Genomic DNA, 25,487 nt, shown 5'->3' on the forward strand with positions numbered 1-25,487 from the left:
GAGCGACATAATCAATGACTAACCCCTTTTTTTCCACCAAGGTAGAGAGGTTGTCTGTTGCTATGGTAACGGTACGGGATGGGCGTTGACGTGTTATGGTAGTCGTTACTGCCATATTGCTTCACTGTCACCATAACTAGAATATTGAGTTTACGAGTTAATATATATCAAAGTAATCATTTATATATATTTTCATATCTTGGTTCGTATAGCATGGTTTCTAAGTGAAGATAGAAGTGAGACATAAATTAGGGTTGTTTAGAATAATTTTCACGAACTTTTCTGTGAAACAAAAAATAAAGGTTTTCATGGTTTGTGGACGACATATTTTAAAATTAAAACATGGATTTGCAGTTTCTTTCGTTGTCATACTTTACATTTTCATCATAATTTTCATCTATGTGATATCACATTACTGTATTGTTACTATTGTGTAGTTAATGGTCGAAGGAGATGAACTTGCATTGAAAAAATTCTTAGTATGAAAGGTCCACTGTCATTTAAGAAAACTTGATTTTCATATAAATCACAAGTTCTTCATGTTTGATAAAATATCCATATATTATTGACTTCCCCCATATTTAGGGATAACTATGCCCATTAATGAATGATCATTTCTCGTAGACTGACTTGCAGTGCTCATTTGACCTGACTTCCCATACCACATACAAAGTTCATTATTATATGCAATACCCTAGAGTGATGTTTGTTAACCCTTTTTGACTTGGGAACAATTTATAAACAATTTATTGACGCCCAGTCACGATGCATTAATTAGCTTTAGTGAGATAAGAAAAAAACAAAAAAATATTAAACTTTTGTTTCTAATTTGGGCATTGCATGTGTAGAGAACAATGTGTTATCAATATCTAGTCCTGTATAACAAAAAATTCAGGATTTAGTCCACCAAAGTGATTCGTTTTACACTGTCTGCTCTACCCTGTGTGCAGCAGCATAGTATTAGGCTTAACACAAACAAAATCAGACACAGAAAGCTATTTTTTAGTCGTCTTCTGTGTTTAACAGTGCAGAACAAGGCTTAGCATAAAGTTTTTGACACATTTTGTTGACCCGAGTTACGGTTGAGAAGAGTTGTTTTGGATGTGAAGTAGAGATGAAATGTTTTAATATTGTTCTCCTGTTGTTGTACATTCCAAAATGACTTTAAATAAAATAAGTATTTTCTTTCTCTCCCTTCTCATTTTTTTGTTTTATTGAGGTTATTAATTTTCACATAATTCTTTGAAGTACGGTTTAATTTGATTTTTATTTTAGAGCTTCCCTATTGTCAGGTGTAACATCTTGTTTGCTTAAATAGCATAGTGTAGCTCCATATTTAATCAAAATAATTAAAATACTATTTTGTAGACCAGTGTCTTGATACCAGAGCCCAATTTGCTACCCCTGCAACCTGCCCTGGATCGCTGAAAATTATGATTTATATATTAATATCCTGCTAGTTTGTGTTTGTTTCCATGGAATCTCATGGACTGGCTAGATGGTTTTTTCACAGATTGGCTCCAGTCTGTGGACTGGGGGTTGAGAAATGTTGTCCTGGATGTTGTGTAAACTACAGAATTGAGCCCTTTGATTGATAATGACACATTTACACCAGAACTTGAGTGATCTTAGACAGAAAATTTATTATGATTGGCTGTGGATAAAACAGTTATCCATTAAATAAAAGTGTAGTGATTTCCTTTTATACATGTCTAGTCAATTACTGTTCCCATATATAAATACGATGAATACCTAATACTTTTAAAACATATTCACACTCAAATATATGTGTATATGAATTACATTTGCTCGATAGCAAGTAAATTAATGATTAAAAATATTTAAGGAAAAACAATTAATCCTTTGATATTAAGGAAATTCTCTGAATTAACTGCTTCATGTATTTGCACCTTTGCAGACCCAACTTGAGGGTTGCCATTCAGCATCCAGAGGACTGTGAAACTAAAATATTTGAAACTAAGTAGATAAAAATTGTCTTGCATGAATTAATGTTTTATAAGTTTAAGAAACAGTCAAATTTTAAAAGAAAAAAATGCATCTTGGTTAATTTTATAATTATTTTTATACCATTTCCAGTAGCGGGTGATTTAGAAGTTACAAGAAAGGATTTATGTGTCGAGAATGTTTATTCAAGTCTGCTCTAAAGTATAAAAATGAAACAGTATTGTAAGAAATTAATCCATGTCTATTAATAATTTTACAGTACTGGTTTGAGGAAATTAAATCTATGTGGTTTTATTTTGATATTTCATATTAGCTACATGTAGCAAATTTGCTGTCTTTATGAACCTGATAATGAAGATACAATTATTTCAAATTGTTTCTATATTCTTGATAATTTGGTCAAATCTTTTCACTGTAGTACTTGTTCAGTTTTGGTTAGCTCCCTTCTTGTGACTCAGCATTAAGTTTGAAGGCATATACTTCTAAATATCTGGTCTTGATGCCAGTGGTGGGAACAGCATAGCTCATTTGTGTCACTTTGTTTAATAACAAACAATTCAAGTATCCAATTTTTTTTATTACCGTCAGACGGCTCAAGTCATTTTTACCTTTAGTTTCTGTCAGTTGTGGAGACTTCAGTTGCAGTATTCCCTTCAGTACAAGTATCTCATATATTTTAGTACTGTTAGAGAATAACCCTCATAGCATTGTTGTACATTACTTACATGTTTGCCTCCATCTTTGTATGTTGTTTTTAACCACCAGCATGTAAAGGTGTTAATAAGTTAACATAAAGCTCATGTTACAGATTACAATACTTATAACTTAATTATATCGTTTGTTGCATTTTGAAAATTGTTAATACATTTACCACAATTTAATAATGTTATCAAATATATTTTAAATGTATAGATATAAAAGATGTTTGAAAATAATGATATATAGGATTTCTATAAGAAATATATTTTGCAAACACTAAAAGTGCATGATCATACCAAAAATATGTTTATACAAGTTACTACCAGGTTATATTTTTGACAAAGAAACAGCAGATATTCCATATTTTAAGTAATATTTGATGATTATTTAAAAACAAAACAGATCTATTAAAATTAAACTCTAAAGTTTAGCCATAACAATATACAAAATAACAAATCATTATTTCTTTTTACACTGTAGGTTGGATTACAACACCATGTCATTTGTATTTACAGTCAAAAGACTCGAACAAATACGTAAAAATGAAGAGTGTTGTAATGCTTACGTAGAAAAAAATGGGTTTTCTATTTTAATGTAGTTCAGATTATAAATAAGTATTCATCCTTATAAGATACAATTTTTCCTTTTATATATGTAATATATATTGCACAAATTCTAAAAGTTTATGGCTAAAAGGTAAGGCTTAAGCCCCTCTTTCATTGAGAACGTGTTTGAAACCATGGTTGATCAGCAACCCTGAATGGAACCAGTCACACAGTCTATTGGTGTGCTCTGCCTTGGGCGTTTGAGTACATGTATCACTAGTTTTGCTGCAAACTTATGTTACAAGAAATAAACTTTTAGTTCCTAGTTTTCAAAAGCCAGATTTTGAAGCCTTGAGGCAAGATGTATGATTAGTGAATTGGAATAATTTTGTGCATAATTTCACCACAAACGTAAAAACAGTAGTGTCTAACAGTTTTTCATAATTACCTATACTGTGGAGTTTGTGTTAACATTTTTACTACATGACAAAAAGTTAACTGTGAATAATTAAAAATAGAGGGGTATAAAAATACAGTTTTCAATTATATATTGATAGAATTAATTATATTAAACAAAGTAGGTGGTTGAATTAAACCACCAGTTTGCTTCATTTGAATACCGTGGTCTTAAAAGATGCAAATGGTAAGGTTATTGTTACATAATACAAGGCGACTATGCATTAAAATGCTTTCTTTTCTGTTTTTACCAGAACAGTGACATATTTGGGCATTGGGGTGAGGGTGGCTAGTCACTCCCCTTTTTATATTGTTTAAAAACAGTTGTCACATTTCCATATTTTCCAAAATGATGTAATTTTTTTAAACAATATAAAAAGAGGGTGGCTAGCCTCCCATCCTAAATCTGCCATTGCAGAAAAGACATTGGCATAAATCTTGAGCATTGTATGGTGAAATTAGAGTTTACTTGAATCATGTAAATATTAATCCCTTGGTGGTAAGTAGAAAAATTTAGAGACATCTATATTTTCCAGAGTTTTAAAGGAAGCCAACGTTTAACTTTTATTTGGTAGGACAGATGAGAGTTTGGTTTGTAAAGAGGGTGAGAAACGGAGAATTCTAGAATAGTTATACTTTTGTTGTCAGACAAAACCTGGGAGAATCTGATAAGAATCTTTGTAAAACCAGTTGGTGAAATATGATAATAATAGCAAGCCAACATGGATTCGTTAATGGTAAATCTTGTCTTGCTAATTTGTGTGTGTAAATTATGTTCACATATTTCTCAAAAACTATTTGACAAGGGTGTCACAAATATAAAATTAGTAAGAATAGTATTGGTAATTGTTTTAAGGTAGTTAGATATAAAGAAAAGAACAAAAGAGTATTTTTGAAAGAGTCCAAGCAGAACAGACCCCTGTTTCTGGTGATGATGCAAACCTTGGGGTTCAGTTCTTGGGCTTCTGCCTTCTCTTATTGATATTAATAATACTTGTAGAGGTAGAGTCAGGAAGTTGGAAAAGGTCATGTAAAAAAATCTTATGTCCAACTTACTCTAACAAAGGTGCTATGATTTTTAGATAAGTTGTAGGCTGGGTTTGGTTTTAGCTGGGTGTAGGACAAACTTGTGACCAATGGGATTTAATTATGGTGAGTGTAAGGTTATTCATTGTTATATTTTTTATCACCTTTAATAGAGGTGGAAATCAAAAATTTTGTAACAACATTTCCTGCCTTAACAAATACAATTTCTTCAAATTACGAAAATTACTGGTACCTTTCACAAAGACACTATCTTCCTGGCACACGTTTTTGTGGCTTTCACATGCCTTGCAAAACATTTCATTAGTTTCTTGATCAAACTCTAACCAATGGAATTATTTTTCCCATTTCGGCAGGTCACTCCGAGATCGCTTCTATAAGTCATACTTTTTATTGCGTTCCGCCAAAGACATTGGGTTATCCTCTGATTGCTTGACCTTGCTGCCGATGTGGCAGGAGTGGCCCTCTTATGACCACTGACCCTCATGGTGGTGCCTGATTTTTTCTCGACTTTTTTATCCTTCTCAGTCCTGTCATCTTTACTACAGCTACTACTGTCTGTACCAATATCACTTTATGTATTCAATTCTAATACTCTCGTCATCAGATTTCCTTCACTTTTTAAAATATTTCAACAAATTCATATTCTTTAATAAAACCACACAAACTGCAAACAACAAGAACGGCTGTTCCGTTTATTGAACGCATGGATTTATTAGGCTATGTAAATTATATGGAGACAGCCAGATATCAGAGAGAGGGTGTCTGTTCAGAAACATCGTGACCCGAAGGTTACGTCATCGGTGCACGGAAACTACCGAACAAGGCTGTTAAATTTAGTTTACACACGGACCTTGTAATCTGTATGTCACAATATGTGTCGTTGGTGCGGCAGGGGGAAGATGTCTAATGAAATAAATCGCGGCTTGTTTGCCTGACTTTCAGTTTCATTACAGGTTGTTATCGGCAAAGGTTACTTTAGTTTATGTATATTAAACTTCCAGTATTTTCTTTCTCTTCCTACTTCTAATAATCGTCTGCCTTTCATCAAAGTCCTCACGAGAAGATTGTTACTTTACAAAACCCTTTTACGGTACGTTATTCTCCTTACCTTTTTCAAACTGTTGATTTCACTCTGACGTATTAGGCCTTTCAATCCTATGACTACGTTTTCTAACTTTTGTCTGATCAAACTTCTTTCACATGACCTTTTTTCTCCGTTTCCGTTCGTCTGGTCACAACTATTTATGAGTCTATGCTTAGGCCTTCTGAAAATCTCCGTCACTTTTGAATTACAAATACAAAATAAATCAATAAATAATACTATATTAAACACTCATATTTAACAACCATGTTTCCTTAAACTCTTAATTAAAAATTATTTTTGTTGTGTTTATTTCTTATTTTATTATATTCTGGACTATTTAGAATTTTTCTTTTTTTTACCCCAAGGATATCACCACACCTTCAGTATTAAGTTGTAAAGATCTGTGTAGGCCATTGCAGTAAGTTGTACAAAACTGCGAAACAACTTCGACTGTGGTACAAATAACACCAAGTCTATAGCAATACAAATTTTTGTATGTCACAGAATGTATATATAGTCTGGCGTACTATAAAAATAACCATTTTACCCCTGAAGAAGAAAGGTCCGACTTTCGAAAACGCTCAGGTTAAAGGGCCTTTATCATTTTTTATTAAAACGTCTTTAACCTAAGTGTTTTTCTGGCATCATGAATGTAGCTTGGCCTAGTGAGTTTGATCACAAATGTTAGGCCTAGTGAGTTTGATCACAAATGTTAGGCCTATTGGATTCTAATGCCTTGTCAGCGTAGCTTTGGAACAAGTTTCCGCAATTATTGGAAGGTGGAGAAAACCAGGTCATAGAAAAACCTATATTTTAAATCTGTATAGATACAACTCAGTATTCTGGAAGCCCTAAAAATCGCAGGTTTTTGGTTTTTACGATGTAAATTCAAAATTGAATGAACAGACAAATTTGTAGGTACATTACAGATGAATGTAAGCTTGGCGGACTTTCGGGTGACCAACCTCTGACGGCTTGCTGTCGTTTTAAATAACAATAAATATTTTAATCGACATTGTAATATACTGCTGATTGTGTTGGCTAGATGTCAAGATAAGTTTTCTGACTGGAAGATTTCAACATTCGTTGTTATTGTACTGTGGAACAGAAATGTGGAGTGTTCGTTTACTCAGAAGGGTCGGTTTCCCAAGTTCAATCCTAATATGTAAATATTCTGGTTCTACAGCTAAAAGGCCTGGCATGTCTAAGTGCTCTACTTGCACCCGACCTGGGGGTTCGAATTCATGTTACTACACCGAACATGCTCTTTCAGTGGTGGGTCCGCTATAAATTTACGTTCATTGCGTTGGTGGAAGAATTGCCTAGCCCATGGGTCGACAGTAGGTGGTCTATCACTGCTACATTAGGGTTCTAATGAATCCTTGCGCGGACTTCTAAAAAGACCAAACTACGGCTAGCATTATACATGTATAGAATAAAATAACACATTGGAAATTAACGACGAACATTTTACATCTGTTGATAAGAAGTGACAATATTTTAAGTCATATCCAGGGATGGTTTTGTTATATGATTTCAAAATTTTAACCACACAATCAATTCAACATGTTAACTGTTAAAAAAACACTTAACTAACTAACTAACGAACCATCACCAAGAGTAATAAATAGGCTTAACGTTTCATCAGGTTGTTGTATTACATAGTAGTAAGTATATAATGTTACATTAAAAACAGGAGGGGCCATTTGATTAGGTTCTTAAGCTCATAGGGGGTCTCACATTTAGATATATTGCGCGATTTGTTGTCTGTACCTCCTATTCATACTAAACTGTAACACCCCCCCCCCAATACACACACACACACACACACATAGCTTGGTTCTGCAAGTCATACATACAATTTGGGATAATAATTATCCTATTTTGTTCTCGTGTCATTATTTATTGTATTATTATTGTAGCCAGGGGCCTCTCTCTGAACATTTGAAAGAGCTTGGATAATATATTTGTAATCGTCCCAGAGACCTATATCATTATTACCTATATTTCAAGCTTTTCACCTTCTTAAAAAAAATTACACAATTTTCATAATAATAATAATAATATTTTAGAAACAGAACGAAAAAGTTTAATGAGAATAGGTTTGGTTTGTTTTAAATTTTGCGCAAAGCTACTCGAGGGCTTCTGCGCTAGGCGTCCCTAATTTAGCAGTGTAAGAATAGAGAGAAGGCAGCTAGTCATCACCACCACCCGCCAACTCTTGGGCTACTCTTTTACCAACGAATAGTGGGATTGACCGTTACATTATAACGACCCCACGACTGAAAGGGCGAGTATGTTTGGTGGGACGGGGACTCGAACCCGCGACCCTCGGATTACGAGTCGAGTGTCTTAATCACCTGATCATGTTGGACCAATAACAATAGGAAGAATAATTCCGGAACAAATGGCGGGACTTCTTTCGGAGTATTTATTGATCTGTTTCGAGTTTAATCGCAGATTTAACGTAATGTTGTGATTTCTGTATTTAACCTTGTCCAAAACAAAGTCATAACTTGTACCAGCTCCAATATTCTGATCACGATTGTATGTCACAAATCTCCAGATGGGAATCTTGAAAAGAGAAAAGTTTTAAATTTAATTTAGCCCATTTTGTAGCTTTGTGCTTTATTCAAAAGAATCCTCTCCCCGAGTTTACTTCAACTAGCTTTTTAAGAACTGCATGAAGAGCTCGCGGACAAACAAATAAATTCACAATAACGTGCGTGCGTTTTGTGATGTAACGAACCGTTGTTATACATCCTATTCGAACTAAAATTATGCTCAGTTTGTGTGTGTCTATATATTGCAGTTACGAACTGGCTTTAAGAAAACATCTCTCAATTAACGAGCGCCGTTGTTTGCTTAACAAGTCACGTGCTTAGAAAGTCAAAGCACTGTTTGTTAATTCAAAGTCTTGGAACAAACCTATTATATTACACAAAACAACAAAGCCTGCCGGTTAGCAAAATGTGACCTTTGTTCCATATTGTGGCATCAGTACCCAATATTCACAACTTAAGAAACTCGTTCCGATTGTTGTTGCCATAGTAACTCCAGGTTTTATGACGACAAACAGTGAACTAGTTACGTCATAACATTGCTGTAGGAAAGAAGGGGATAAAAAGAAAAACACAACAGATTCCGGAGTTCGTCGTCACGACATCAAGATTATAATGAAAAAAAAATCCATTTTATAAGGAAACGAAAATTAACTTCTTGTAGTCGTGTACTGCCCGGTAATATATAATCTTTGTTTCTCTTTTCGGACACACAGCATAACTTGGGTAATTTTCTTTATACCTCTTCCAAAAGAAAAATATATACTTAAAGAATTAGCGAAATAAATATTGTGTTACTGAAGAAACGTTAAATATATACTCCACTCTACTTGTTTGTGCTAAGAATATGCTGTCCAAAATCACAAATAAAAATAAAATAACGTGATTTGGCTTAGCCCACTCAAATGTTAGTGTTGCTGACACCGGTGCAGAGTGAAGTAGCTGGCTGGTTGCCAATGGTCGTGTCTTACAAAGCGTTCAGTGCATATTTACCACAATCCACATGCGTTAGTTACGTGGTGTTAAACTTTCGTTTTTTTAATATGTTGAAATTGAGAATGAACTGGGCACTTGCTTAGATCGTGGCGATGGTCACGTATACAGACCCACCACTTGAAAGAAGTTTGTCAACGTATGGACGTACATTGAAAGCAACTGTATTTCAGTTTTCATGTGTTGTTAGGTTATAATCCATCCCTTTTACTTGACAATTTAGTTCCTTCTGGATACAGTGTCATGCAAAATCTTGTCACTAGAGTACTTGACTGTGAATCCAGTGGTCCATGTCCTGTTACCGTAAAAACTTGTACCTTTTGGACCGCGAAAACCTTATAAAAGTGAGGGTCCAACCCCACTATTTAATTAGAGTAGCCCAAGATTTGGCGGTGGGTGTTGCTGACTGCTCGCACTCCAGTTTGCTGGTTAAACATTGGGAACAGCTACTTCTGAATATGTAAACAAATATAAGAATGTTACAGGATACGAACCAATATAAAATTTGCACAGATCAATTTAATTTACCCTTCTATTGGTCATTTTGTTTAAAAAAACTACAAAATACTTAGGCCTTTTTATTGAAAAACACACTAAAAATACTTCTCAGGAAAGTAGTTTATTTTAAAGAATCGTAACGGAAGTTCAGTTAATATCTGTGGAACTGGTCTTTAGAGCATTTTGTCACTTCCTTAATGATCTTTATCCTGATCAAATAAGTATAAATGGAAAGAACTTAAGTAAAACGGCAAACTTTTTTTCACGAGTAAAATTGATTTCTTTCTATTATAAGTGTTCAAAATGTCTGCAGCCATTACTGGAGGGTTGCATTGACACACCTTGTGGTTGAGGTATAAACTTGCAGATCGGAAGTAGTGACTAACATAAGTAGAATGGAAATTAAATATGCTCTTTTATTAATATATTATACACTACTGCATTGCCATCTGTTAGGATAATTCTGTACTATGGGAAATATTTACGATATTAACGGATTTTTAAGTTCAAAACACTTGGAAATCTTTATTGATAATAAATAAAAATCCGTCATCCAAAAATTTTTCAAGACGTAATAAAAAATAACGAAGAAAAACATAGGATAACTGTTAGTGAAAACTATATTTTTGTTTTCTGACTACCATTCATGCGTCAATGTAAGCATTCATTTTAGTTACTTAACGGTGTTTTTCTATATGAATACCTGCAGGTAACCTGTGTAATGACCAGTTTTTGTTTATATTTATTAATTTGATAGGTTTGTAAAACTGAAGTTAAACTTTTTAATATTTATTCTATTTATCCCCCCACATGCACATTCCCCAGTGGGTTAGTTCATTCGATATACGTTTAGTCGATTGTGTAAGTTGGTGCTTTGTAATGAACGAACAAAAAAATTTCTTAGAACAAAGGATAAAACATAAATTTATTGTATGCTGATTATGTTTTTGGTAAATCATAATGGATCAGGCCATCCTTCTTTTTCTGTTTATAAAAGTATTTTAATTTAAAAATTGTTTTAAAATTAGTTACAATGTTAAGATTTATTGTATTTTGTGATCATGAGTTCAGTACTGGAGAATTCCTAATCAGTTCTACATGGTTTGTGTCCTTTTGTTTTCAGGATGCCAGAAAAGCCGCGTGTGACACGACCCTGGTTCAGGCCACAGCAAACATGGAGCCTGTGGGCCGAATTCAGATGCGTACTCGACGTACACTTCGTGGACACTTGGCAAAAATTTATGCCATGCACTGGGGCTCAGATTCACGGTAAGTATTAGCCCTCATATTTCATTTTGTTCAATTTTCTATGTTATTTTGTAACGTTATTTTTATACATATCAAACCTAGCAAGGTGAAAAGAACTTTTGTGGAAACCATGGAAAAAATTACAGGCACACATCTAGACCAACAACAGTAAATCCCAGAATACAGGAAATTGTTGCATACCGTATGTTCTCAACATCAGCGAAAAAATAACCAACATTTGGAAAAACTTAAAACACAACATTCTAATAAACACCAAATTTATTCAAAAACCAGGTACAAAACTAAAGTCCATACTATGTAAAAACTACGCTGACAAACACAACACCAACATAATTTAGAAAATACAATGCAACAACTTCTGTATTGGAGAAACAAGCAGAAAAATTAAAACTAGATTCAAAGAACACAAAAACACGTTTACACGTTTTTGAACACTACAAATCAAATAAACACAACATTACCATAGAAAACACCCAGATATTAAGTAGGGAAACAAATGCAAAACCAAAGAAGCCCTACTTATATAGCAAGTAAAATCAAAATTAAACCGAAATAAAGGAACCCCTCTTTACCTATACTGATTAATAACTTAACATTCAGCTGGAACTCTCCCTACAGTCCCGTACCCGTTTATACTCTTGTACCTAAGACTTGTTCGTCGATGGTCATATTCAAATTCTCTCTTCCATAACCTGAAGATGGCCTAGGAAGGTCAAAACATTCTCTCTTTATCAGTAAGTGTTAATACCCATAACAGCCATTCTAAGATACATCCTTGTGGATAATTGTTTTGAAACATTAGTTGCATTTTTTTGGTAGTTTAATATCAAAAACATAGTGCAATATTTGTTAAGGAAACAAAATAAACGTTTTTGGATATTGTGATGTGGTTTAAACTAGATATTCCAGGTGATTAGGTATTGGTCAGTTTATGATAATGTTGGTGATGTATTGCCTGACTTTTTTTCTCTTCCTCTTTAAATAAATGGAAGTATAGGTTAGTGAAGTCTTAAAAACATATTAATAAAGTTATATATCCAACAAAAAAAAAAAAAAAATCTAAAATCCATAACAGAAATTTAATTTCACAGTGGTAGAATTGGGACATTGACAGCTTTACAATGTTAAAAAGTAATTTTAGTTTTTTTAACAGTTTTTGTTAAATATGTTTTTGGTGCAGCCAACAAACAGGGTCCTTAATATCAAAACTTCAGCATTGCTGAAAGATGCTAAGCAGTATCAACAGAGGGCGCTGTTGTCAGTAAAGGGTCTTTTAAAAAATGGTAAATTATGGTATTGTTTTGTGCCAACATTTTGTGATGTATGCATAGAAAGAATAGGATAAGAGGTAGTGTTGATTTATAGACATTTATTTAAATATTATGAACAAAACTTTGAATATTGTATAGATTTTTAATTATCTAGCATTGGCATAATTAAAGTCTATGTATAAACAACAGATAATTTGTGGGGTTTTAACTTCAGGATTATATTTTTCAAATATAAGTGTTTATTAAAACTGCTGGAAAAATTAGGAATATGAAAAATCATATGAGTAATTCCTAAATCATGCATACATGTCATTTGTACTAATACTGTAGTTAGTGAAACTATTCAGCCTGGTATGTAAGTAACAAGTTTCTCATGTTGTAATCATTTGTTCATTATCTTTGTAGTTACCTTGTATCAGCCTCACAAGATGGCAAACTAATCGTGTGGGATGCGTTCACAACAAACAAGGTATGATGGAAGAAGTTCGGTGCATTTGCTTTGGTCCATTGTCATCAAATCTTAACAGTTATTTCTTTGCTTATTTCTTCTATAAATACAGATGTTTCGGTGGTATAAAATTCTACCCGTGTTAGTTTCAAAATTTTCTAATACAGCTTATAAATGTTTATTGTGAGTGCAGTTCTTGTAATATTTTGTATAATTAAAAATGAACTTTTCAACTTTAAGGTCTATTTGTTTAAAAGTACACCAGGAAGAAATTTTAAACTCGAAGTGTAAGTAAGAAAAACAAGTTAAAGTAATATATGGTGTAAGAGATTGTGTAAGAAAATAAAACGATTTTAGAACTTAACATGAAATGTAGCTTTTTATTAAGCTTGTACAGAACATGAAATACATATAACTGATGAAAGATGTTGGCTTTTCAACTATGTGTTTTAGGCCTTCTTCACAATAGGTAAATATTACTCAATGTGTTAAAAGTAGATATATCTCTTGATGTTTCACGAGGTGGAATGGAAATACTGATGGTGCCAAGTAAACCTGGTGAAACATTGTGAAAAAAATAAAAGTTTGCTTGGTACAACCGATAAAATCTTGTGTGAATTTTAAAAATATAGTTCTTTCTGTTGGTTAAGTCTTGTACGTTTTACTTTAAGCTTGGCACATTTTGTGTAGATGCAGATAGTAAATTCAGAGTTATTATTGGTATTCCATCTCTGACATGAAGCCAGTCCAAATAACCTAACCTATGCAGATTTTGATATTTATATAATAGTGAGGAATGATAGACCAGGATTGAACCTGCATATTTATGAGAATAGCTTGACTGGGAATATTATTTTGTAGAATGTGGATTCAGGATTCTATTAAAAACTGTTGTGTATTTTGTGATATTACTGGGTGGATGAGTAAAACAGTGGTATTAAATTTTTCTTAAGGAACTTGTAATACCATTCTTTTATTTTTCAACTATGTTTTGTAAAGACTCCATTTTCAGTATAAAATAGCTGGGAAAAGCAGATAAGTTATATGCAGATACTGTTGGTTCAGAGTTTGGACTCGTTAATGTAATTACTTTTACAAATACTGATTATTCATTTTTTAACCTGTTATAATCTCTCTCTCTTTTTTGTATAGCACCCCATGGTTTCTCAGGATATTAAATAAAGCCTGTGTTTCTGTTGGATATGTAGTGTTTTATTGTGAATAATTGACACTGTATTATTGCATATCACAATTGCTGTTGATTTATGGTCTTTAATAACCTTTCACCCAAAACTGGTCAGTGGTTTAATGTTTAAGTTAGTGACAAAAAAACAAAATCTTCCCATTTATAAATCCCCATAACACAAAGATCGAATTTTGTTATTCTTAGGTTCATGCCATTCCATTGCGTTCTAGCTGGGTCATGACCTGTGCCTACGCTTCATCGGGCAGTTACGTTGCCTGTGGTGGGCTTGACAACATCTGTTCTATCTACAGCCTTAAGACCAGGGAAGGCAATGTGAGGGTCAGCAGGGAGCTACCTGGCCACACAGGATATCTCTCTTGCTGTCGATTTCTAGACGATAACCAAATAGTAACAAGTTCAGGAGACATGACATGGTAGTTATTCACTGTTTTTATGGGCAGGTTATATCTAAAGTAACCACGTCTTAATCATTTTAAACTAGGTGTTATTTACACAAAAGGACACTAAGAATAATTTATTTAACTAAATAGATTCAACCCTTTATTAGTTCAGCATTAAGTTTAAAAACTGATTTAAACTCTTCAATATCTGAACAGAATGCAGAATGTAAATCAACACCAGCCTACTTGGATAGTGTTATATCACGATAAATGGTCACAACATGTGAAGAGTGACCACAACTTGTTTAACACAAGTGATTACTTTAGCAGTATCTAAGTACAGGCTAAATTTTATTTGTTGCTAAAACACAAACATTGGATAAACACTTTCTCTAAGCTCTCACTTCAGTTTAAAGAAATCCTCTTGTTGATAAAAGCTCCAAGTGGTAAGTATGAGGGCTTTATTTCCCTAAAAATTAGGTTTTGATCATTTCAGTGTGTGCAGCACCAATAGCACATTGTGTAGTTTTGGGTTTAACAACAAATCAAAATAAAAGTTGTAGTAATGGTGATTTTACTTTTATTTGTTGAATGAAGAAATGTTTACTTAAATTACTTGTTTTTAAGTAGTATTTAAATATACATAAAATGTATGTATATAGCATATTACTTTTTTTAGTGCACTGTGGGATATAGAAACTGGTCAACAGTGCACCTCATTCACAGGACATACTGGAGATGTGATGTCTCTTTCACTGTCACCAGATATGAAGACTTTTGTCTCTGGAGCTTGTGATGCTTCTTCCAAAGTAAGACACTGTAACAGTTAAAATGTTTTATTATTTAACTGTGGTTTGCAAGTTTCACTTTAAAAATGGCTGGCTAAAGAACTGGCTCTGATTATAGATATACAGTTGTGTCAGAAACACTTTCTGTTCCCGTTATGTGATGAAACAGTTGTTATGACATGTTTTTTGTTATTTATTTATTAATATATAAGAAACTATCCATTACGGAGACTGGTGTTGTAGTCCATTTTGTAACTTTTATTAACACTGCTTTGCAAATAAGAAATCGTGGTTGGAGAATTATTAATTGTTTCATAAAGAGTGAAATGAATGATAGACACAGAAGTAAAATATATAAAGTAAACTAAAAGTAAGGTAACGTGAATTGTGTAACATTTCAAATAAGTTAATTATTTCTAGCATCAGTTGATAATTTATTTCTTTACCAAGTATTCACACATTATTGTAGTTTTTTCAAGTGAAACAGTGACTGCTCACTAAGGTTGTTTTATGTATATAAAAGAATAAATTTTTAATATTACTTTGTTTTATCAGAATTTATAGGTAGTAGATTTTTTTCAAGCATTGCTACAGTTTTAAATTGTTCCTTATAAGTTCTTGTTGTGCTGTAAATTTGGACTTTAAAAGTATTATATAATTAAAGAGTTTAGTTTTTTCCATTATATGCTATGTCACTATGACATGTATACTATGTTTTAAAATTATTTTCTGTTTTAAATCTGGTGCAGTTACTTCATGAAGTTAGTTTATTTAAAAAAATATACATTTTGTTTTTCAAATTCCTTTTATAGTACAGAATTTTAATAGAAGAATTAACTGATTGGTGTGTTTTAATTAGTCAAAGAGAACATTGAGTTCTTTTATAAACTGTAACAAATTTATATTCTGTGTTGCTGTTTTCTAACCCTAAACTTACAAATTGACCAGACCCATATTGGTTATACATCTGGATTATTGTAACATCAGTGATCTTTATTCACTGGGGAATTACCTAATGTTTTGTGATTGTGTTTTACATTTTCGTAACAAAAGGTTTTGTTTTTTCTTCTGTGCTATTTCCTGTCATAAAATCACAAAACACAAAGTAAAAATGTGTTTTGAATGCTGTAAATACAATCAGTGTGGATGATAACATTATGAGATATCCATTACAAGAAAGATACAAAGGAACAGAGTTTCAGAAAAAATAATACAGGCCTTTGAAACTAAATCTCTTAATTTGTTTTGGTTTTAATAATAGATTTTCCATAAATCAGCTGTGCAGATTTTTAAAATAATGTTCTTTTTTTTTCTATCACATGAGAATGTTTTACAAATCAGGAATAAAAAAATATTTAGGTCATATTTACAACAAATTCACTACAAATATAACTGTGTTTGGGTCATTTATACAACCTCTTGTTGCCATAGTGTTACCAATAATAAATAACATTAAAAAAATCATAATGTCAACGTGCACTCATGAACAAACTATCTAGAAATGACATGTAACGCCTGTTAACCGTTTATGTACTAGTGGTGTGTGTCTTGTGGGTTCATAAACAATAGGTAAGACTTTTGCGTTGCTATTGGCCTAGAGAAATCTATAGGTAGTGGTTGCCAACATCTTAAGCCTGACAAAATGTGATCTGATTTCATTGAAAATGATTCACTTGTGTAAAAGTACATATGATGTTTTCAGAAAAATCTGTAGTGATGGAGAAAAATGAATATAATCTTTGGATTCAGCACACATGAATTGTTGTAGAATATGTAAACATTGCAGTAGTTTCATTGAAAGTTTGTCAAAGTTCAAACTGAATGTAGTTTATTAACTTATGAATCTCTTAAGATTGCTATTAAAGCAACAGAAGTGTTTTCTTTTTCCTTCTGCTTGTTTCTTTGACAAAATGTTCTTGTACTTTGTTACTTACTGCACCTCTTCAGATACTATTTTTCTGGCCAAGTACACACTGAAAGTAGCATTTAACCCTCATGTAAATAGAGACAACCAGTCTCAAAGATGTTTTTTTTTTAATCAAACTCAAAATGTTTCAAATGCTGAAAGTGAAATATTGGTACTGATGAATTTGATGATGAGAGAATTTATAAGTACCTTCTGGGGATTTTGACTTCTTTAAATTGATAGTTAATCATAAATGTCTTCATAACAGTAAGACTAAAGGTATTCATTTCAAATGGTTTCTTTTTTAATGTTTGTTTTTTTTATATTACTGTAACAAATTTCTTAAACAACTAAGAAATATGTGATTTTGTAGAATTAAAATGTATATTATCTGCCTTATTTAGTTTATTTTTGGTTCTAACCAGTTGTGGTTATTACATGTTAATTTGATATTTATTTTATAGTTGTGGGACATCCGTGATGGAATGTGTAAACAAACTTTTCCTGGACATGAATCGGACATCAATGCTGTGACTGTAAGTGCTTTATGTTCTACTGCATTGAGAAACATTAAGTTGGATACAGTTAAATAAGTTTAATTAGATAAATTTCAAAAGTTGTAATGCTGTTATTACACAGTGGCACAATGGTATTTGTACTGATTTAGAATGCAAGACACCTGATTTTGATACTCGTGATGGACAGAGCACAGAGAGCCCATTATGCAGCATTGTGCTTAATTAAAAACAAACATAATTTTGCTAGTTCGTCATTGTTTTAAAATAAATCTGTGAAAAAAATGCATATTAAATGTCAACTGCTGATACATCACATATTTTATGGTGGTTTGAATTTTAGTTTCTTCAGAAATACCTTGGCCACACTACTTAAACTGTTGACTGTGTTTTCCTTCATCACATATTAGCACTATTAATCTCTTTCTCCAGAAATCTTTGTAAAAACCAAGATTACAAGCAGTTATAGGGAACATTAAATGTTGGTATGACCTCTGGTTATTTTAAGTTGGGATGTGTGTTTAGTGACGTTTGCACTCGTGAAACCAAAGTCAAACTAATATTTTTGCACTTAAAAATATATTATGTCTTGCGATGTGTGTAACTTATATTAAAGTAAGCTTACATATCTCTGATATTAAACCAAAGACCTCATGCATTAGGCTTAGGTACACAAGTGGTGGAATCTAGTTAGTTTTTCTTCTGTAAATAACTTTCTTGTATATGTTAATATTTATAATATCAGCAGTGGTATAAGGTGATACCAAATATTCCTTTTCCTCTGTAGTTTTTCTCTTATAAAATTATGAATTAATTTTAACTAAAGGTAATCCAGTCTTCATCTGACTAAGCAACTGTGATCAAAGTAAATTTTACATGTCAATGCAACAAGTAACTGTGTTAGTAGGTGGACAATTTTAACCCAGCCTTCTTGTTTTTGCCAGTTTTATCATGACTTACAATTATAAAATCAGTAAATAAATACCTTTCTAGTTTTCACATTTATTATCAAATAAACAACTGAGGAGATAATGTTTTGTTATTCAGTTCTTTCCCAATGGCTATGCTTTTGCCACGGGATCAGATGATGCTACTTGCCGTCTGTTTGACATTCGTGCAGACCAGGAGTTGGCTATGTACTCTCATGACAACATCATTTGTGGCATTACCTCTGTGGCTTTCTCGAAAAGTGGCCGACTTCTAATGGCAGGTTATGACGACTTTAACTGTAACGTGTGGGATTCGATGAAGGCAGAACGAGCAGGTATACCTTTGTATATTTTATTATGTCCACGATAAGTTCATAGGTTAATGTTTTGAGGTACCGTAATGGTATTTAAAGTTTGTTCACATGTTTAATTGTTTTAGAAAGTTTTTTAAATGAGTTTTGAAGTGAAGAAGTTTGGAAGTTTATCTTGTTATATCTACTGAACAGTATGACATAGGAAACTGAAATTGCACAGGGGCCTTAAAGGTATAATTAAAATGCAATTGCCATAGTTGCCACCAGGGATGCTACTAAAATCTCATGTCTAATCACTCTCAGCAACTATTAAAGACATGCTTTTCCAGCATCCAGTGTATGTTACTTTTCTGTGACAATTGGAATTATGGCAAGACCATGCGTATCATTTGGTATGCTGGTCATTTCCCAATGTCTGGAATAGTGCAAGGTTTTCTGTTAACTTCAGGTACCACCACAGTCAGATAACTGGTTTGTGTTAGGTCTGGTGAATGGGGTAACCTTTCACAAGGAATGATTCTGTAGCAAAAGTGTTTCAGTAAAATGTTTCATCTGCTAACCATTGTATTGATGGGTACAATCTTTCATGAAAACCATAATGTATAATGCATGTCACTGCTATAGAATGGGAAATGCAGTAGTTGTATATATTCTACACTAGAGTTTCCCAAAGTTTTTTGAGTTGTCAACCCCTTGACAAAATTCTGAAAACAAAATGGAAAGTTGTGATCAAGTCACAGGTTCTCAGAATATAAATTATAACTAAAACTTCACAGTCAAGAAACATCACTATAATAATCAGTTTTTTATTCAACATATAATCAGTAGCTAACATCAAATCTAAATGTATATGAATGAGGTTTTAATTGTTTTTTAATGAGATGGATGGGCCTCAGTTTATTTCATTAATCATAAGACTGTTATATATTTTTCTAAGAAACATTAAATAAAGCAAGTAATTAGATAAAAAGTTGTTTTTAAAAGATTATTTTGTGAATTTATATCAAGAAAAGGAACAAGTGTTATCCACTCTTGCTACTAGTGCTGTTATGAATAGGTGCAGGGTGGTTAGTTGTCATTCCCTAGGACTTTATTCAACCCCTCTGCAGTATCATCCACACACCACCCATTGAATTGATATTAAACCCTTTCTTTGCATGACTGACCTAATAAAAGATTGGGATGGTGTTACTGATTCTTTGACTTGTTTTGGCAACCTTTTCCTCTGTTGGATTTTGTTTTACCAGTTACTTTTGACCAAAGAATTGTGAACATTTTGTTTAATTTTCAGTGAGAACTGATTATCAGAGTTTTGTTTTTCAGTTATTTGTTATCTGTATTTGAAGATTCAGTACAAAAAATATCATCGCCTTTTGTTTGTTCCAAGATATGAGGTAATATTATGGTGTACTTGGCTTTGTCATACTTCATCCTTATTGCTATTTCAGCCTAAAATTCTAATATTTGTCGCAATATGCAAAAATATTTATCTGACACAATATATGATTTGTTTTACTTAAAAATACTTTGATTTCTTGGCAGTTTCTTCTAGTTTCAGGCCTGTTAACAAGGGTTAAATTTTTGTTTTACTACTGCCGGGTTTTGGAATATGTTTATGACTGTCTTGGTTAACTTCTAGTGGAGGGGATTTGATAGATTTGATTTAATCTCCCCCCCCCCATTTTTAAATATATTTTTATTCATCCATCTGTGTTCACAAGTCTGTGAAAAGTACTGAACAGTTGTAATAAACCTGGCCTACAGTGTATATTTGGATTAATAACATAATTTGGAACCTCTGAAGGGTATATCCAGGGAACCAAAGTTTTTCCAATTAAGACAATGTTTACTGAGATTTATAAAAAGAGGGAGTCTTCAGTAGCCCCAGCTTTAATGAGATCTCAAATCAGTCAAGAAATGGAGATACGAGCTAAAAGTTTTTCCTTGAAACTCGGAGCCATTCTACGGAGTCACTATGTTGTGGCTGAAAATGAAATAAAATTTTATTACCAAATTATTTGGATTTCTGGTGGTGGATCAATAGGAAAGAAGATGTGTATTTATAGTTTGTATTCAGATGTTGGCATTGCTTTTATATTTTGCATTCAGTATCCAAAGAGACATTAAGAATGTTTAGAACATGAGAAAAGTGGTTGAAAATGTGTGTGTGTGTGTGTATATATATATCTGTTTCAAATATTCATTAAAAAGCTTTATCTTAATTCAGATATTTATTTCAGGTCTTGAAACATTGTGTTTACATTTTTAATGGGATTCAATGCAGGTGTTATACTAAGATGTTTAGGCTAAATTTCTAATAGAGCATAGGAAAAGAAACACTAAAATTGTGTAATGTGCAAATTGCTACACTAAAATACACCTTATGAAATCTGGTATTTACCTCGCTTTGTATAAATCATAAACTGATAACTATGTTGTTTTTCAGGCGTTCTAGCTGGTCATGACAACAGAGTCAGCTGTCTTGGTGTAACTGAAGACGGAATGGCAATAGCCACTGGGTCTTGGGACAGCTTCTTAAAGATTTGGAACTAAATATATCAGCCCATGTTGCTATCCCACACGCCAAGAGCCTCTACCCTGTTAACAATACAGTTCTAGACTGCTGACTGGAACACAAGCTCATCATACAATTGAATTTATTAAATCAAATTTAAAAAACAACCGAGAAGAAAATATTGTTTAATTTTGAAACTTCTTTTGTTTGAGTCATGGTTAAACATGCTAATGGTTTAAATCGTGATATGATTTATGGGTTGTATACCCACATGATTTGTAATCATTATTAGAAGTCTTTTGCCACATTAATTTTTTTTTTTTTTTTTCTGTGAACAACAAATTTAATGCAATTATTTTTTCAAGAAGCCAAGAAAGTGTATTTTTATTTTATTTCATTTGTATTTTCAGGACTTTTCAACCTTCTAGTCAGGTTTCACACACACACACACACACACACACACAGATATATATATATTTATATATATATAAATGTTTAAATTACAAAAGTAGTACATAATTTTAAAAAACAGCAACGCTACCATGCACATCACCAGAGATGTAAGAACATGCACTTTCAACTCCCCGAAGTACAAGTACTTGGGTAACAGTGTCTGTGTTGAAGAGTTTTTTCATTTTACTACAAGGCCTCATTTTTGATTGGTGGCAGGTGAAGGGTAGGAATCATTACTGTGTGTTGTTTGATTGTGCTGTGCATATAGTTTGTCATTTATTCCTTTTTGCTTGCATCGAGCCCCTGCAAGCAGAGGGAACTGAAGGTGCTGTATTTCTTTCTTTGTGCTAAAGTCTGTGATGGCCTCAATGGGACACTAATGAGCCCTACACCCCTTCAGGCAACACAGCCTTAGCTTTGTAATAATGGCTCCCTTTCTGAATCTTACCCTTCACCTGATTGGTACCTACCTTTGCTTTGTCTGTGTGTACTCAAATGCTCTGGCTGAAGTTTAAGTTAAGGACACAAAAAAAAAATTCTTTACACCAGATTATGACTGCTTTTTGTAATTCACACACTCTCCCGTTTTAGAATTAACTGTGCTACTATTTTATTGCATTATATGTAAATATTTGTACAAGTGCTTGTTTTTGTCTTTGCATGTTTGAGCAAAATGTTTATTGTGGCAAAATAATTATGTATGGATAAATAACATAATTGAAGATTTTGCAAACTTTCAGGCACTCTTCAGGAAAAAGCAAAACTATTACTTATCTTGGGAATAGCTTTCAAATTTTTGGGACCATGTAGTTATGAATTAGAAATAGCCTATCCCAACCAGAAATATTTTTACCTAGGTACCAGTTAATATTTCTTCCTCTTACATCCTTTGTTTTTGTTTTTTTTCCTGTAATCACCATTCTAGTTATTTAGTTATAAATTGTTTATAGAAATGCATGTATGTTTCCATTATATTTACCACCAGAAATGCACATGATTAAAGTACTTAGTTTTGTGTTATGTATTTTTGTATTTCAGATGCTATTGGATAGAAGTTTTTAAATAATTGAATAATTAGTGAAAAGAAAATAAGATGAATGATTCTCAAGTTCTTTTCTTAATTTTTAAAAAAGATAAAAAAAAACCTTCAAAAGGTTTTTCAGTTGGAAAGTTATGACCAAACTTTGGTGTTGAATTAAAATTGGTAAATAAATTCCAGTAAAACAAAATGTATACTCTTAACTGTGCCTAGTTGATGCAATCTTTAGATATCTGTGCTGTCTATGTAGTGTGCGCTTCTACCCTGCAGTTGTAATGATAAAAACAAGAGGATATAGTAGACATTCTCTTACCTTTAAATTTCACGTCAAAATGCTATGTAGTTTTGTAGATCTAATCACAGTGGGTTCTGGACTGTGGTACTTGTTCAAACATGAGCCCCAGTTTGAACAAGCCATTGTCCAGGAAAGCAGGTGGAGATTATAATGTTGTGGTCTGTATATTCATTGTTTGTAAGTGTGTATGATCTTTAGAAGAATTAATCACATAATGGGGTCTGGACTGTGGTCCTTGTTCAAACGTGAGCCCCAGTTTGAACAAGCCACCATCCAGGAAAACATGAAGGCCATTATGATGTTGTGGTCTGTGTTTCAATGTTTGTGAGTATATATGGACATTACAAGAATTAATCACATAATGGGGTCTGCTGGACCATGGTCCTTGTTCAGACGTGAGCCCCAGTTTGAACAAGCCACCATCCAGGAAAGCAGAGAAAATTGTTATAATGTTGTGGTTATATTTCACTGTTTTGTGAGTCTGTGTGATCTCATGAAGAATTAACCACATAATGGGGCCTGGACTGTGGTCGTTGTTCAAACATGAGCCCCAGTTTAAACAAGCCACCGTCCAGGAAAGGAGGAAAGGTCATTATGATGTCGTGGTCTGTATTTCATTCTCTATATATGATCTCCAGGTTAACTAGCAACCATGCATACGTTATGGTCTAAGTTACAAAGGAACATTTAAAAGAAGAAAACAAAAGTAGATTCCCTGTTGTTGTCATTGAGTTTAATTTCTAGACCTGTTTCACACAAGTTATCAAATGTGAAAAGGTCTTTTTCTTTATTATGGAACGTTTTCTAGATTCTGGAGAGAAAGGAAACACTTTTGCAGCATTATGTCTGTTTAGCTTTGATGAATTAACAAAAGTCATCAAGTTGTTATAAGGATGTTCTTGGTATAATCATCATCCTTAGTCTTTTGATAACGATGTATACCTGCTTTGTGGCTTCAGTACACGAACTAGTGTGGAGTTAACTGGAAGACTGATATTTTGTTAATTGATAAAGTCGAAATATAAAGACAAGAACTTGAGCAGGTGATTTAATGTGTGAGAGAACAGGGGGGAGAAATCTCTCTCTCGTATTGGTAGTGAAAAAAAAAATTAAAGCTTTTTCATGGAAAGCTTTGTGGCCACTACATTTTTGATGTAAGTTTTGATTAAAGCCACGTGCTTTCCATCCTGTTCCTTTTGTGTGAAATTTCAACCTTCACTACCCGTACCTCTACTGGTGACATTTGTTATTAGTCTGAATAATGTAGCATTCAGTCTTGTTTGTGGACTTCCCTTAATTATGTAATTTATCTTGACTAATAAAGGTGTTTGTCTTAATAACACTCAGTTGTGTTAGAGATTCAATAAAAACAATAGAAATGCCACTCAACATTGTTTTCCAATACTTCACTGTAGGCAAAAAAAAATTAAAAAAAATGCCGTCGACAAAGTCTTAAACCGGTAGGAACTAGTGCTTCGTTGTGAGATATGCCAAGATGAACGCTCGTGAATCGCTATACTTGAACTTACGAACACACACACAGATACAGTAAATCTTTTAACTCCATTGGTATGTTTCTAATCGGGTTAAATTCACATTTAATAACTTTCCACATAACAAACTGTAAAAAAACAATTCTTGATATCTGGTAGAAGAGAAAAATTAGTGGGAATGTGGCTTCACACAATACTTCTTTAAGGCCAAGACGTCGGTGAGGTCTTAATCTTAAAACGTCCACCTCACATGCACGTGGTTTGTTTGAGCGCTGTTGATAACGTGGGGCCTCGTGGTTAGTTGCAAGAACTTTGAATCTTGGGCTTCATGACTCGCGAACCTTTACCATCAAACCAATACACCTTTTGGGAGCGCTATACGTGTGACCGTCAAATTCTGTTACCCAGTCGCACGAGTTGGCAGTGGGTTCTGTTAACTCATTGCTTTAATCTAGTGTTGTTCATCTCCAACTCATGTAAGATTAGATTAATAGTAACTTGCAAGCAATTGCCACGATACATAACTTATTTTTGAAAAGAATAACATCAGCACATACGAGAATTTTAAAGGCTTAGTTTAACTCTGATGGAGATATTTGATAGAACTGTAAAGTCGAACTAATAACGTAGTATAATGTAATAAAAATGTCTTTACATAATTTGTTTCGAATGTTTTTGTATTAGATGCAAAGTGAGTGCTATCGAGAGCTTTTCTGCCACATTTTGGGAAGAGATACGTCTTTTAATAATGTTAGATCTCACTCTGAAACTGTTCATTTATATTAATGATGTAACACAAGAAGTATTCATTAATATT

The 25,487-nt window shown here is 33.0% G+C and overlaps 1 protein-coding gene across 4 annotated transcripts in view; it reads left to right on the plus strand.

Moving 5' to 3' along the window:
• The window catches only part of LOC143254294 (guanine nucleotide-binding protein G(I)/G(S)/G(T) subunit beta-1-like), a 47,468-nt gene extending 22,949 nt beyond the window's left edge, over positions 1 to 24,519 (plus strand). For all 4 annotated transcript variants that reach the window (XM_076509227.1, XM_076509225.1, XM_076509228.1 and 1 more), the window contains 7 exons: positions 10,972 to 11,117; positions 12,794 to 12,857; positions 14,227 to 14,456; positions 15,103 to 15,232; positions 17,582 to 17,653; positions 18,680 to 18,896; positions 21,322 to 24,519. In XM_076509227.1, coding sequence (XP_076365342.1) covers positions 10,972 to 11,117; positions 12,794 to 12,857; positions 14,227 to 14,456; positions 15,103 to 15,232; positions 17,582 to 17,653; positions 18,680 to 18,896; positions 21,322 to 21,428 — 966 coding nt within the window. In that variant the 3' untranslated portion in view covers positions 21,429 to 24,519. The remainder of the gene's footprint in view (positions 1 to 10,971; positions 11,118 to 12,793; positions 12,858 to 14,226; positions 14,457 to 15,102; positions 15,233 to 17,581; positions 17,654 to 18,679; positions 18,897 to 21,321) is intronic.
• The last annotated feature ends 968 nt before the right edge of the window (positions 24,520 to 25,487 follow it).

The sequence above is a fragment of the Tachypleus tridentatus genome, chromosome 6 (genome assembly GCF_004210375.1).
Source record: "Tachypleus tridentatus isolate NWPU-2018 chromosome 6, ASM421037v1, whole genome shotgun sequence".
Classification (NCBI taxonomy): domain Eukaryota; kingdom Metazoa; phylum Arthropoda; class Merostomata; order Xiphosura; family Limulidae; genus Tachypleus; species Tachypleus tridentatus.